Source organism: Dromiciops gliroides, chromosome 4 (assembly GCF_019393635.1).
Source record: "Dromiciops gliroides isolate mDroGli1 chromosome 4, mDroGli1.pri, whole genome shotgun sequence".
Classification (NCBI taxonomy): domain Eukaryota; kingdom Metazoa; phylum Chordata; class Mammalia; order Microbiotheria; family Microbiotheriidae; genus Dromiciops; species Dromiciops gliroides.
In genome coordinates this window covers 161,774,821-161,790,013 of record NC_057864.1, presented here as the reverse complement: position 1 = coordinate 161,790,013, position 15,193 = coordinate 161,774,821, and the positions used below count along the sequence as shown (strand labels likewise).

Genomic DNA, 15,193 nt, shown 5'->3' with positions numbered 1-15,193 from the left:
TTTTAAGTGCATAAAATGCATAGAATTACAAAAGAAACCACTTATATTGGAATAGTTACCAAAATCATTTTTTTTGTTGTTTTTTTTTTAGTGAGGCAATTGGGGTTAAGTAACTTGCCCAGGGTCACACAGCTAGTAAGTGTTAAGTGTCTGAGGCCAGACCCGAACTCAGGTCCTCCTGACTCCAGGGCCAGTGTTCTATCCACTGCACCACCTAGCTGCCCCCCCAAAATCCTTTTTAAAAACAAGTTATGGGGGGCAGCTAGGTGGCACAGTGGATAAAGCACCAGCCCTGGATTCAGGAGGACCTGAGTTCAAATCCAATCTCAGATACTTGACACTTACTAGCTGTGTGACCCTGGGCAAGTCACTTAACCCTCATTGCCCCCCCACACACACACACCAAAAAAACCAACAAGCTATGGACCCCAAGTTAATAGCCTACCTCCTCTAGTTCAACTATCATTTCACAGATGAAGAAACTGAGTCTCAGTGAAAGGAAGTGCCTAATTAGCGACAGGTTAAGAGTTGAAAGCATATAACAACTACGACTATGCCTTTTGGATTAAACCTTAAATTGGTACTGGTTACAACATAAGATCTCCTGTTACAGCCTGGAGATGCGCAAGGAAAAGGAGAAGTAACAAGCGACATTAGGGTTGGGACTGGCTGGGGGTGGCAGTGGCAGTGGGACAGGGAGGGAGTGATGCAGAGTTTAGGACCCGGGTTTACTGCTGCCACCTGCTCTCACCCTGGGTCAAAAAGGTTGGGAATGCACCGAGAGCAAGTGCCTGCCAGAGCCCAGGATTTCAAGGTTTGATGGGCACACGTCCTCCAGTGCACAGTATGAATGCCCGCTGGAGATACACGTAAATGCTGAGTCTATAAAAGCAAGTCACTCAAGTAGTCACTCAACAAACAGACCTCGCCCCCGGGAGAACCCACGCGTTAGCAACCACGCGGGGGGCGGGGCCCACAAAGCTCCGCCCTTCACGACCGGCGCGGGCCACACGACAACGTCAACGCGCCGGCGCCATTTTGGTCAGCGCCGTTCGGTTCTGAGCGTGGCGGCCATTTTGTTCGGGTCGCCAAGTGGGAGTTGGTTGCGGCAGCGGGCGGGAGGGCGGAGTGGAGGAAGAACGGACCCGACGACCCAACAGCCAACCCATCACGCAAGCGACTAACTACCCTCCGTCCCAGCCCAGCGCCTCCACCCGCCCCAGACAAGCCCAGCGCGGCCGGTCTCCGGCCCCACAACCGCAACCGCAGTGGCAGCGGCGGCCCCCGGCGGAGCGCTGGCGTCCGTGTCCTTTGGTGCGTACGCGCGTGCGCGGCCGAGCCTGAGGCCCGGGGTGTGGGAGGGGTGAAGAACAGCTTTTTGCGGGGGGACCTCAAGAGGAAGGGGCATGGGATGGGTGAGGGAAAAGAGAAGGGACGACCAAAGTGGGGGAGGGGAGCCACCGCGGGGGAGTGGAGAGCGCGGGGGGCGGGGGGGAGGTTGGGGGGAGAGGGGGACGCCTAGCACGTGACTGGGAAGCGCTGCGGGGGCAGGGCGCGAGGCCGGGGGCGAGGAGAACGACTGAGGAGGCGAGTGGGATGGGGAGGAGGAGGAGGAGGAGGAGAGCGAGAACGTTTGAGGGAGACCCTGAGGGCCCAGGGACAGAGGCTCGGGAGTAATGATGGGGGTTGGGGCCAGGAGACCAACCGAAAAGGATTCTGGGGGCAGGGAGCATAGGAGGGATTGAGATGGAGAAAAGTCTTGGGGCACGATGTATGCTGTTGTACACCATGGTAGGTTCGCGAATGTTAGTTAAATTTAAAGAGGTGGTTGGTTTGGGGGCACCAGGGCTCCATGGAGGCAAAGGAGAGCAGAGGGGTTCTGAGGAAGACCAGCATGGCAGCTTTAGAGTGCAGTTAGGTAAAAGGCGCCCTGGAAAACCACTTAGAGGCAAGGCGTTTTATTTTCCCAGCTAGCACACTTCCCTCTCCCAGAAAAGTCACTTCGGTATCCAGCCTCTCTTCAGACCAGTTAAAAGCCAGATAATGAGGTTTTTGCTTAACAGCATCACCACTAGAGGGATTCTCCTTGGGGAAATGGGGAGAGTTGAGGCACACAGGCCTCACCGGCTAACTTTATGTTGGAAGGGCTACTTTATATTCTGTGGCTTTGCTGAGAGCTCCTGATTTATATCATGCACTCTTCTCCTTTAAAATGACCACTGATTTTTAGTTAGCAAGATCATAATAACTCTCTTAACTGCTGGTTGTGTCTGACCCATATAAGGATGAAAGATAGTGTTATCTTTTCTGTTTTGCTTAATCTGCCCTGTTATCCTTTACAGATTCCCGGGATTTGAAGATGGCTGCACAGTCAGCTCCGAAAGTTGTGCTAAAAAGCACCACCAAGATGTCTCTAAATGAGCGGTGAGGCAGCCAACAGCAACTTCAACTCCTACATAAGAAAACTTTACTTAAATTGGCCCCGGGGTCCAATATACTAAAACCTTCTTGGTTTCTGCCCAGTTTTTAAGTTAAAGCTAACTTAAATATCAACAGAAGGCTAAAGACCTCTGTTCTTAAGTTGCTGCATATGTGGTACGCAAAACAAATTGGGCAATGTTTCAAAACCCATTATCAGTAGCTGTTTACATTAAAGTATTTGAACCGTTAATCTGGTGGGATGTGTTTTAAACTAAAACACTTCACACCCTCCCTTTTTCTTCATGTTTTTACATTGATATAGGGGATGCTGCAGCACGGTAGCATGTTACCCTGGCTGTAGGAGGCTTGCTGCCCAGTCCAAGGCCGACAGGATTGTGGTTCGGCCTGTAAGAGGCAGGTAGCAGGCCAAAATTCGGCCCAAAGGCCCTTGAATGCTATTCTTGGGTCTTGTAAGAGGCACCCTCTTTGCTTCATCTCTGCATCTTTCAGTACTGCTTTAGGTTTTGTTTTTACTTCTTTTTCTGTTACATGTTTTTTTCTGTTCCATTGAGCTTTCATAGATGGGACTCATTGGAGTTGTCATCACTTTCTTAATCTAAGTTGTTGCACTAATGCAGGACATTTTCAAGAAAACTCACTTGGGATAATTAGGAGGGATGCCATTTAAGTTCAGGAAGGTAAAGCTGTTGAAATGTAACTACATGAAGATCTCTGTTAAAATGTTTTAATGTTGTTCCTTTAATTAAACAAGGTAGATTACAGTGTGGGACATAACAAACTATTAAAATTTTAATTATTGTTAAGCTTAATATTCACCATAAAAATCAAGCATTATGCAGTAAATAGAGAACTGGGGAAAAGGTTTTTTAATTAGAAAAAAAATGTAAATAGAGAATGCACTTTGGGATCAAAAAGATCCAAGTTCAGGTCTTACTTCTGACATTGTGGCTCCATAACCCTGGACAGGTAATTTAATTTCACTGCCCTGGGCAACTCTTTTAAGACTTATTAAAGTTAAGGCAGAAGTAAACCTGCCTGGATAGAGGGAGTCTCCTTACTCATAGCTCTTTATACCAATGGAATCATTAAGTCCAGGGCAGAAAAAAAGAAAAACGTTCAACATGAAGGCCCATCGTGGTATGGGTGGATAGAAAGACCATCTCAGAGTAAGGAAAGCCTGGGTTCAAGGAGCCACTGGCTGTGTGACCTTAATCAGGTCACTTACCCTCTCAGGGTTCCCAGACAACTCTATGGGGAGGTATTATGTGGAAGGGGCCTGACTTAAAGTCAGAGAGACCTCATTGGAATCCCACCTCAGATGCTTAGTAATTTGAACTTTAAGCAAGTCACTAATTATCCTATCTGAGCCCCAGTTCCTCTTCTGTAAAATGAGGCAATTGGACTAGATTGGCCTCTTCGATCTCCATGACCCTGAGTTTCAGAGCAAATGATACTCTATTGGTAAAGGGACATTCTTCACTGGGGGGGTTTCCTATACTGATGAAATCACAGGTATGGGGGCTCTCCCCCCCCAAAAAAATTTTCACCATATGCCCTACATTCTCTTTTAGTTCATGGCATGTGGAGAGATTATAAAATCTTAGACAATGAGAAAACTTGATCTGCTCCTCTGTTGATATGGAGGCATCATTTCCATGGACTTTGGAGAGTGCTGTAACCATTCCACATTCACCTATAAGGTGCACTTCAGACCAGTTCCCTCTAAAATTACTTATCTGATTTTACCCCACCCCAGGGTATTTGTTTTGTCCTCTTCTAATTCTTTGTAACATCTTCTGTTTCCTGTCATCATCATATCTGCTTATTGCGTGTTTTTCATTCCTTCTACTTTTCTAAAAGCAGTAACCTAAGCCCTTGTTATCACTTTTGAATGAATGTACTGCACTTACCTGCATTTCTAAGTTTCTGATTCTTGCACGTTTGTGGAAACAGAGGAGTCCTTGACCCACATCAGCCTTGATCTAAGCGTACCACTTTACATAAAGTTCGTGGGATCTGGAGCTCCTGGTCTAGAGAGCCATGAAAATGCCAATAAAATGTTTTGTAATAAAGCTTTTATTTAAACACCCATTTTGTTCGACCTTGAAGCTTTACTAATATGCTGAAGAACAAACAGCCGATGCCAGTGAATATTCGGGCTACGATGCAGCAGCAACAGCAGCTAGCCAGTGCCAGAAACAGAAGACTGGCCCAGCAGATGGAGAATAGACCCTCTGTCCAGGCAGCATTGAAACTGAAGCAGGTGAGAGAGTAGGTCATAATCCTCCAGAGGCAGCTGGTGATGCCTGTCAGGCAGCCCTACTGATGGCTATGCAGGATATGGTGGATTATTACAAGGTGGCTCAGGGTAAGAGCTGAGAATTTTCTGGAGGGAGAAAAGAGTTCAGAGCATTTTATTTTGGTTCACAAGTACAAGTAAATAATCTACTGCCTTTCTCATTTTGGGGGGTGGGGTGCAGTTTAGTATGGCCTGGATCATGTTCTATAGGTACTCGTGTATCTGTACCTTTTCTATTATCTGGAACTTTCTCAAGAAACCTACTACTTGAATTTCTTGGCATCTCATACCTCCCCTTTATTCTCTAATTGTTATGGAGGTGTATTGGTAAATGACTTAAAAGGTAGGAAAATAAGCCGTTTATTTCTCCTTCCTCCATCTAGAAGTTCTGAATAGTCTTAATTTATTTGTATTGACAATGCTAAGTAACCTGGGAAACAGTGATTTTAGAACTAGTGAGGGAAGCCACTCCCCAAAATACTCAGTATATCTAGAAAGAAACAAGAAGTCTGAATATATGATTAGAGAAGATTATGGTTTTCAATCCAAGTTTCCAATAAGGCACAACCTATATTTCCACCTAGGTCTGAAGTAAAACCTGCTCTTTATTATTCATAGACTGTGTATGCAAGTCCGGAGAGTGGCTGTGGAAGGATATGTCCAAGCTGTGGCTGGCAGTCTGGAGGGCCGTGCCATGCAACTGTAAGGACTTTAAATGGGAGCACTGCATGGCTGTGCTTAGTTCTAGTTAAATATAACACACACTTTGAACCGCTGGTATCACTTGCCAAAAATAAACAAAAGCTTTCAGCTTCAGCTGCCATAGAGTGGCTAAAATATTTTTACATTTTAAAAAAATGGTAGGTACCACCAGCTCCTTCAGAGTTCAAAATGAGGACAAGTTCCTGGAGATAATTTAGGTCTTTCTAAAGAATGAGTGAAGTCTATATGGAAAGTTTGCCTCCAGAAACTTAAACAGGGAGTTCATTGATGAATTGTCACTATAAATATTTAGGGACCTGTAGTGATAGCAGGAAAAAAAAAAAAACAAAACTAGAGCTTTTGCTGTGAGAAAAGCACCCCTAGGTGGCTGTTAATGAATAAATATAAAGGACTTGTGGAATGGAATCCTGACCTCACACCTGTGGTGCACCTTTCTAAAGAAAAGGAACAGCATAGACAGAACTTAACAGTCATGGCTTACCTTATAATAGGTATATAGTGCATCAAAGCCTACTTGATTGGTTAGAAATAGAATTTATATTCACATTTGCTCTTGTCCCACTGGGAAATTTGTGTAACAGTCCGGGCAGCCTGTTAAAATACAGATCGAGAGGGTCATCACCAGCATATTTTCTAGTGACTAGATTAAAGGTGACGACTATTGGAGAGAACTTTAGACAAGGGTTTGTTACTGATGATTTTACAGAATGAAAAGACATTTACCAGGCCTCTGGTTTTCCTCAAGGCTACACCTGATTTCATTTGTGAAGGGACATTTTTCTCTTGGAGAAGTGCTACCTTTTGCAGTCCAGTGGGTTCCTCTTGGAAGAAGGGATCTGTGGAATCTTCACACCTACCTAGTACAGACTTGTTCTGAAAGGCAGTCAGGAATTGTGTTGACTTAAAAAGATGGAAACATTCAAGGTTAGTTGCTTGGTTTGTACTAAAAATGATTAGTAATGGTACCTGTTGGGAAATAGGTGTGGGGTCATGAATTTATGACATTTGAGGTTCAGTCGAGAGCTTAGAACTTTTCGTGTTTGTTTATCAAATCCTATGGTAAAGGAAGGGACATCTGCAAACGTAACCCTGAGAGGGAGGTCTTAACTATCCACAGCTCAGATAAATTCGTAATTGAAATTTTGACAAAAGATGAATTGAAATTATAATTCTCAGAATAATCAGAATTCCCAGTTTGAAAGGCATATTTTTTGGTTTCTATGGTTTTTTGTCATTACAACTAGTCATGTCAACAAGGTGCAGTGGAAAATGTGTTGGATTTGGACCCAGATGACCTGCCTTCAAAATCTAGGTCTGCTGCTTAACTGTGACACCTGGAGTTTAGGGTCTCTTTCCTTATCTGTGAAATGAAGGAATTGGACCAGGTGACCTCTGAGGTGCCAGCTCTGAATTTCTGATCCTATGATTTACTTTGGGATTCCTTTACAGCATTCACCAAGTTAAGTGGAAAAACAACAGCAAAATCCAGGATTTGAAAATAGAACTTAAAAGTCTGAAGAGATTTTGGTGTGTGGTGACTGAATTGAATTCAGAGTATTTTTGAGTAGTTTGTAATGCTTTCCAATTTCAAGACCAAACTCAAGCTTCTTAGAGTTTTCTGGGCAAAACTCAGCTTCTTTCTCTTCCTGAGGCAAATACTAGCTTCTTCTGGATGGGGGTCCTTACTGCACTCACTGCAGGGCTCTCCCTTCATGCAAGGCATCTCACTTGCTTCTTTGTGCACTGTGAGTCTCCATTCCCCCCTCTGGACTGTTTCCTGATCTTAACCTCTTCAAAACTTTCCTTTCAGAAGAGCTTAAAACAGCGTCTAGGTAAAAGTAACATCCAGGCACGGTTAGGCCGCCCCACTGGCCCCCTGGCCAGGGGAGCAGTTGGAGGACGGGGTTTGCCCATGGGCCAGAGAGGCTTGCCACGAGGAGGACTTCGTGGAGCACGTGCTACAAGAGCCCTGCTAAGGGGAGGGATGTCTCTTCGAGGTCAGTCCTTAATACCCATTATGCCATGCCTCTCTTCCACTTTCTTTCGTTTTACTTAAGGTCATATAACTTTGAAGTCTGGCTGCAAAACTTGGGGGTCAGCTAGGTGGCTCAGTGGATTCAGGAGGACCTGACTTCAAATCTGGCCTCAGACACTTGACATTTACTAGCTGTGTGACCCTGGGCAAGTCACTTAACCCTCATTGCCCCACCTCCCCCCCAAAAAAAACCATATCTTAAGATCACTTGTTTTTAATAATATGTAGTGTTCTTAAATAAATCCATATCTTTTCTGATAATACAGTGGTGAGCTGCTTTGATTTGCTTAAGAAGTAATCCATATCTTCCCTATGCCATTTTAATGTAACTTGCCACCCTCATTACGTCATGTTTACTTAAGCAAACCTATAAAGTGTATAAAGATTTTTTGAGCCAGAACTCATCATTGGATATTTAGAGGACTTTTAAAAGCAATATTGATGAATATAGTACCATTTTGTGTTTAATCAGATGCTTTCAGATTCTTTGTGTATGAGTTGTCCCTAACAAAATTGTAAGCTCCTTGAGGGTAAGGACAATCAACTTTTAATTCACCAGGATGTTAGGGGCACGTAGGAGGAGCTCAATATATACTTGTTGAAATTACCACAATGAAGAGCAGATTTCTAGTTAAACACCCATCCTCCCAGTGTAGAGTTGCCCTGGCCCAACCTGGAAAGTGTCCAAATTATTCCCATTTTAACCTCACCACCTTTCCCTGGATGGGATTTAATATTTATATATCATGGATTTATCTGCATGTGCATTGTGTCTCCCCTCTCCAAGGTCAAAGTCTGCTCCGAGGTGGACGAGGCGTAGCTCCCCGAATGGGGTTAAGAAGAGGTGGTATCCGAGGTCGTGGAGGCCCTGGGAGAGGGGGCCTAGGTCGAGGAGCAATGGGCCGTGGAGGAATCGGTGGTAGAGGTTAGTCAGCTACCATCTTCAGAGTTGTTCCCCCTAAAAAACTTAGGCACATCTTCCTATACAGTTTTCTCATAAGCTGGCTTGGGGGGTGTGGGGGTGACTTCTATCCAAATTCATAAACTGAAAGCTGTGCCATTGTCTTTCTAGACAATTTCTCCTAGGATTTTCCCAAAGGTTGATTAGGCATGTGAAAGAGTTTTTAAATACAATTCCCATCAACCTGAATTGCTAGTAGTTTCTTTTTTCAGGTTGTTGGCAAGTTTAAATTGTATTGTTTGTGATTCTCATTACAATTGGCCCAGATAAAAAGTATTAAATTCAACCAATATTTATTGAGCTCCTACTATGTACAGTTCAGGTATGTGCAGTATTGGGCAGGTGGTGGCGGATGAGTAATATCAAGAACCTTTGGGCCCCTAGGCAGCAATATCTAGAACTTAGTCTGCATTCTGAAATCACCAAATGTCAAGATAGAATTGGAACCTATGGGGAACCCTGAGACTTAAGTCCTTTTTTGGTCAAAGTATTTCAGATACGATGGTTTGGCATATGCAGGAGTGAAGTTAGTATTTACTGCTGATTCCTAGCTTTTGCTCAGATTTTGAAATGATATATTCTACACCCTACCTATGGAAACTTGCAGTGTTTGCCTAGTGACCTTTTGACCCAGAAAAATGCCAGAACTTGACGAGAGCTTTAAAGTATCCAGACCAAGGGAAAAAATTCTCAACATATGAACCACTTCTGGCATAGCTTAGGCCTGTGGTACCTTAAGGTCACTGTTTAGGTCTCCTATAATTTAAAACCAAGGGCTCTTAGAAAATGAAATCTAATGTCTTGGGTTATCTGTTTTTTCCACTGTGTACTATCAAGTTTATTGCATTCAACATGATAATAAGCTAAATTTGGGTTACAGCATGAAATTGCATATTGCCAAACCATTTTAGAACTGATTCCCAAGATTCCCTGGCAATAAGGCTGAAGTAGCTATTTTATTGAGTGAATTGGAACTTTCTTAGTGAACACTCATAAATGATTAATTGCTCATTGGCATGAGCATGACTGGTCCTTACAGTAGGATGTATTGATAGCTGGGGTTACTTATTGGTTCCTTTCCAATCTCCTTACACAGTTCTGTGTCAAACTATACACAGGAGAGTAGAGAAATGGCTTGAGAGCACCAAGCTTCATGGAGGTATTCTATACTGTATCACCAAACTGAAGAATGGTCTGGTTTGGATGTGCAAAAAGAAAAATGAAGTGCTGTTCAGATAGTTTATTCAGAGGTAGTGGTGATGAACTTCAAATCCATTGATTTAAATTTTTTCTACTAGATCATGAGATGTCAACAGGTCTCCAGTTTTAATTAAAATAATTGACCTTGGAAAAGAGGGTAGGGCAATGAAAATGTGAAAAATCTATCCTTTTTTTTTTTAATCTTCACCCATAAAGTAATGGATAGAATCATGCTGAAGAAAGTGCTCTTGCAACTTTATTTTAAAAAACCTTAAGCTCCTTCATTTGTATCAGAGTCCCCTTTTCAGCACAAAAGATCACTATTCACCACCACACAGTAAGCAACCTGAAAGCCTAAGCTTAATATGTGACTCTCTTTTTCTTTCCCTGGGTCAGGTCGAGGCATGATAGGCCGAGGACGAGGGGGCTTTGGCAGTCGAGGTAGAGGTCGGGGACGAGGTAGAGGTTCTGCCCGACCTGCGCTGACCAAGGAGCAGCTTGACAACCAATTGGATGCATATATGTCAAAAACAAAAGGACACCTGGATGCTGAGCTGGATGCATACATGGCTCAGACAGACCCTGAGACCAATGATTGAGGCCAGCTTTCCTGTTAGAGACTGTTCTTCAAGTTCATAACATCTGTACAGACCCTGAGTTAACAAATGAGAAGACCTGACAGATGCTAAAAGGATCTATCATAATAAGTTGTGGACTTTGTTCAACCACCAGTTCATACATTTTGTGTGTTCCTTTACTTTTTGATACTGTGTTGGGTGAAATGTTTGTGGGGTTTTTTTGTTTTGTTTTTGTTTTTTTGAATTGGTTTTGTATTTTTTTCCTGTACTCCTCTCTGAACTTGAATGTGACTGCCTGGTGACTGGAATATGCCTCCTCCCTCACTTCACTCACATATGCACTGACATGCTAATGTTGTCCCCATTCAGGCTTTGAACTAAGGTCCTAGAGAAAACTAGAGCACAAACCTCACATCTGAAACTCCTCAGTACAGAGATTTTTAAGGAAGGACTATAAAAGAACTGGCAATTGTTCTGTTCTGAATCTTGCACATTGGCCTCTTTATTATTAACAACAACAACTTCAAGAAATCTGGGGACAGAAGACACATTCAGACACTGCAGCACATGGCAGGGAGCTAGTCTGTTACCTTGGGGGCCAGGTAACAATCTTGTATCAATTACCAGTGGTAATCAAATTTTTACCATGCAAGTCCATACCTCACATAGATAAAGATGTTATCCATAGTAATAAACCACCTTTCTTGATACATAAGCTTTCCTACTGCACTTTGTATCATGAACAAAATGGCTAATATTGGTCAAGCTATTGACCTGCAGCTAAGGAGAGGCTGTTTGGCAGATTCTTAAGAGTGGAGAGGAGTGAGAGAATTATGGCAGGATAACTGCCCAGGTGGGTTCTGAGAACGCCTTAGAAGTGCTATTATCTTTATTTGTTTAAAAAAAAAAAACAGTTTTCAGCCTAGACCAACTTTGGATTTTACCACCCACATTGGCTTTGCTTATTATCTCTTCTTTCTTTTCCTTGAAGTTTTAAAGTTCAATCATACCTTTGTCAGCTGTTCCAGTTTCAATAGGATCTTGTATTTCTGGTTCATTGTAACAAAGAAGAAACCGTTCTCAAATCCAACCAGGCCTGTGACCTTTTCTTGCTGGGTTCCTTTGAAACCTCACAATCATTCCAGATAGGGGTTGTACCTGTATGCATTTATTCCTGGGTTGGATGGTAAACTTTGAAATGAAAAGGTAGTGACCCTTATAGTTTTTGTCCCTCTTTTAAATCTACTTCCACCAGGGGGAGCAATTTTCTCCCTTAAATCACATGTAGCCTTGAATAAAGGAACTCCAGAAATAGGATTTCACCATCTAGTTTTGGGAGAGGGGTAGATCAACTGATGTAACTAAAGTTGCACAGTTAAGAAATTAGCAAAATAGGCAGGGACCACCTTGCTATTCCTATCTCCCTAATCTCCATTTTCTTTACCCTGTACTATTTCAAGAGGATAACAAAGGTTCCTGTTAGGGCAGCTTACACCCTCACCTAGAGTTCCTGGGGGCCTGGAGTCTCTTGGGACTTTTACAGTGACTGGCTTCGGGCCCCAAAAGCCTTTCCCAATGCCAGTGAACCCTGGAGAGAAGAAAAAGATGGAACAAGAAACTCAGCTTGTGAGTTAGGTGTGCTTTAACTCTAATAATGGATTCTTAGGTGCCTTTGATGAACTACATTATAGTTAATGTGGAGGTCTAGTATATTGAAAGTTTGCTTTTGGAATGACTTTCATACTACAGCTTTCTAAGAACACCCTTAAAATGACATAAGACAATCTAACCCTGCATAAAGGTGTTTGGCCAGTGGGCTTTTTAACTTCCTACCCATTCCCTCTTTTTGATAGTTTCACCATGGTGCCCTTTGAATGAATTATTCCCACACCCCCAGGGAATTTTCTCATGTTCCTCTTGTTTGTCCTTTGTTTTGTTTTTTTAGTGAGGCAATTGGGGTTAAGTGACTTGCCCAGGGTCACACAGCTGGTAAGTGTTAAGTGTCTCAGGCCAGATTTGAACTCAGGACCTCCTGACTCCAGGGCCAGTGCTCTATCTACTGCGCCACCTAGCTACCCCTGTCCTTTGTTCTTAAAAGGGACCTGGAGGTAATATAATGACTTGCATTGCAAAGTCACTAACCTCACAGAGCCATCTGGGTTCAGTGGCAAGATAACATCAGGACGACTGGTAATGGCCCTGGATATTTTAAGGGATTTGGTGTTAGGTGACTTGCCCAGGATCACAGCTAATGACTTGATCTGAGATTTGAACTCAGGTCCTGGACTCCAGGGTCAGCATACTATCCACTGTGCCACCTAGCTGCCCAGGAACACATTCTTCTACCAACAAGTACATGACTATCAACCTTTCACAGGTAATGCTTTTGTCATTTGACAGAGCCACCCATGTTTGCAGGTATTAAGGAATGTTTTACTCTGCTCTCTGCCAGTTTAATCCATGTCCTCCAGAGCATGAAGCAGTAAAGGAGATGTGAATTGTCATAGAAATGTATTGAGGGGCAGCTAGGTGATGCAGTGGATAAAGCACTGGCCCTGGATTCAGGAGGACCTGAGTTCAAATCCAGCCTCAGACACTTGACACTAGCTGTGTGACCCTGGGCAAGTCACTTAACCCTCATTGCCCCACGCGCCCCCCCCCCCCAAATGTATTGAGATAGAAGGGAGTGTAGGTGGCTAGGAGAGGAGAAACCTCCAGTGGGAATATGTAAATGGCTCTAGATGAAGGGATGTGAGTTTGGGAGAACTGAAAGAGAATGATAAATCAAGAGCTGGGAAACCCATCTCTAGCTTTGGAAGCCTGGGTCCAATTTTGATGGTGAGATGAGAAGCTGAAGGAAGAGGAAGAGAAGAGGAGGAGGAAGGTAGTGATGAGCCTCAGCAATTACGTTTAGTCTGGCACAATAGCTGCTGCTGGCTCCTGCTCTCCCCAGTTGCCTGGCCTTTGCTTTTAAACAAGCATGACAAATGAAAACCCTGAGAGAAGGTCTGGGTAATAATTTCTTAATTAGGATCACTAATGATAAATTAATCATCTTTGGTCTTGACAACCACAGACAAAACCATGGAGATCCCTGAATACTTAAATTCCTTTAGAAAAGGAGGGTACCCCAAAAGGTAAAAATCAACCCTCATTGGTGAACAGTTAATGGGGGGATGGAAAAAATTCATGAGGAGTGGGCTAAAAGCTTTCAGCTCCTGCTGAGATCAAATGGCTTGATCATTTGAGACTTCACCAGCAATCTGGACAAAAGAATCCATCTCTACCCAGCCCACTCTGGTTTTCTCCTTCATGAATTGGGTTACCCTAGACTCCAATGGAGGGGTGTAAGCACACCCCTTTCCGGCTAGGAATTCACCTAGATTAGATTCTCTTTACACTGTAAACAAAAGTATGGGTTTCCTACTTGGATGGGGTCCTGCCCAAGATCATGGAGCATGTACCCTGAGGATTAGGCTAATCTTCATCTATCAGCCTTGTCCTTGGAAGACTGGCTGAATAACCTAAAGGGACTGGTCCCTGAATGAGGAAATAGAAAGGAAAAACCTCAATCCTAATTTCATAATTGGTTATTAATATAACAGAATAATTACTTCTTTCACAAGACTTAGAAACCACCAGCTTCTGTATTGCAGGATCTAGATACTCCAGGATGAGGAGGGCCCTAGACTAAGGAGCCAGCAGCCACTGGAGGGGTGAGTGGGAGCAAGAATGAGATGAATCATATACCTTGGAGGGTAGGGCAAGGATTACTGGGTTTGGAGAGGAACTGAGGGGTGACTGAGGTATTAGGAGTAAAAACCTGGCAAATGAGAACCAATGTAGTTGGTTCCTCCACCAGGGATGGAGTAAGAGTTGGGCAAAAGTGGGTGATAATGGGGCAGCTAGATGGCGCAGTGGATAGAGCACTGGCCCTGGAGTCGGGAGTACCTGAGTTCAAATCCAGCCTGAGACACTTAACACTTACTAGCTGTGTGACCCTGGGCAAGTCACTTAACCCCAATTGCCTCACTTAAAAAAAAAAAAAAAGGTGATAAGTCCCTTTCCCTGGCACAATATATCACCATCCCACTGCCTAACCCTTATGTCCAAGCCCACATCAGGCACTAGGGATGCCTGCCTATCAAATACAACCTGCACATTCTGAGGAAAGTGAAGGTTTTGCCAGGCAGGCTATGGAGAGCCTGGTGAGGAAACCAGAAGCAATGGAGTGAACTGGACTAACCACTCACTGAAGTCACCTGTGTCTATGTGTCACCATCCAATGTACCCAGGACAGTAGGTTGCTGGTACTGAGAGAATGACATTGAGGCAACCATGATCAGCTTCCCTAGGATCCGAACATCCAGGTATGCAAGATAATCCACTCTACCCCCAACAACCAACAGCCTCCTCTTCCCAATATCCCCAAACCTGAAACATCTGCAGGTTCCTGATGTCATCTCAACATCTCCAAAAACCTAGCATCTGAGTGAATTTTCATACCCCTGTTGCCCAGGGCTGGTAAATCAGCAGCCCTAAGGGTAAAATGAAGCAGCCAGGTTAAGGAGAGGTAGCTAATGTGCATACCCTTTGACCTAGCTAACTAACACTATTAGTTCTTTTTCCCAAAGAGATCATAAAAAAGGGAAAAGGACCCACATGTACAAAAATATAACTGCTCTTTTTGTGGTGGCAAGGAATTGGAAATTGAGGGGGTGCCCATCAATTGGGGAATGGCCAAACAAGTTGTGGTATGTAAATGTAATGGAATACTATTGTGCTGTAAGAAACAATGAGCTGGCAGATTTCAGAGAAACCTAGAAGGACTTACATGAACTGATGCTGAGTGAGATGAGCAGAACCAGGAGAACATTGTACACAGTATCAACAACATTGTGTGTTGATCAACTGTGATAGACTTGACTCTTCTCAGCAATACTATGGTCCAAGAT

The 15,193-nt window shown here is 43.6% G+C and overlaps 1 protein-coding gene across 12 annotated transcripts; it reads left to right on the top strand.

Moving 5' to 3' along the window:
* The first annotated feature begins 1,048 nt into the window (after positions 1-1,048).
* LOC122753663 (chromatin target of PRMT1) lies at positions 1,049-11,459 on the top strand. 12 transcript variants are annotated; one of them, XM_044001225.1, is made up of 7 exons: positions 1,049-1,314; positions 2,343-2,424; positions 4,552-4,705; positions 5,360-5,443; positions 7,275-7,461; positions 8,287-8,424; positions 10,057-11,459. In XM_044001225.1, exons 2-7 carry the CDS (start codon positions 2,360-2,362, stop codon positions 10,257-10,259), a joined length of 831 nt encoding a protein of 276 aa, XP_043857160.1. In that variant the 5' UTR covers positions 1,049-1,314; positions 2,343-2,359; the 3' UTR covers positions 10,260-11,459. The 12 variants fall into 12 exon arrangements, with proteins under 12 accessions (XP_043857160.1, XP_043857159.1, XP_043857167.1 ...); XM_044001224.1 differs by lacking the exon at positions 1,049-1,314 and adding an exon at positions 1,397-1,415; XM_044001223.1 differs by lacking the exon at positions 1,049-1,314 and adding an exon at positions 1,602-1,791 and having other exon boundaries at positions 7,278-7,461.
* The last annotated feature ends 3,734 nt before the right edge of the window (positions 11,460-15,193 follow it).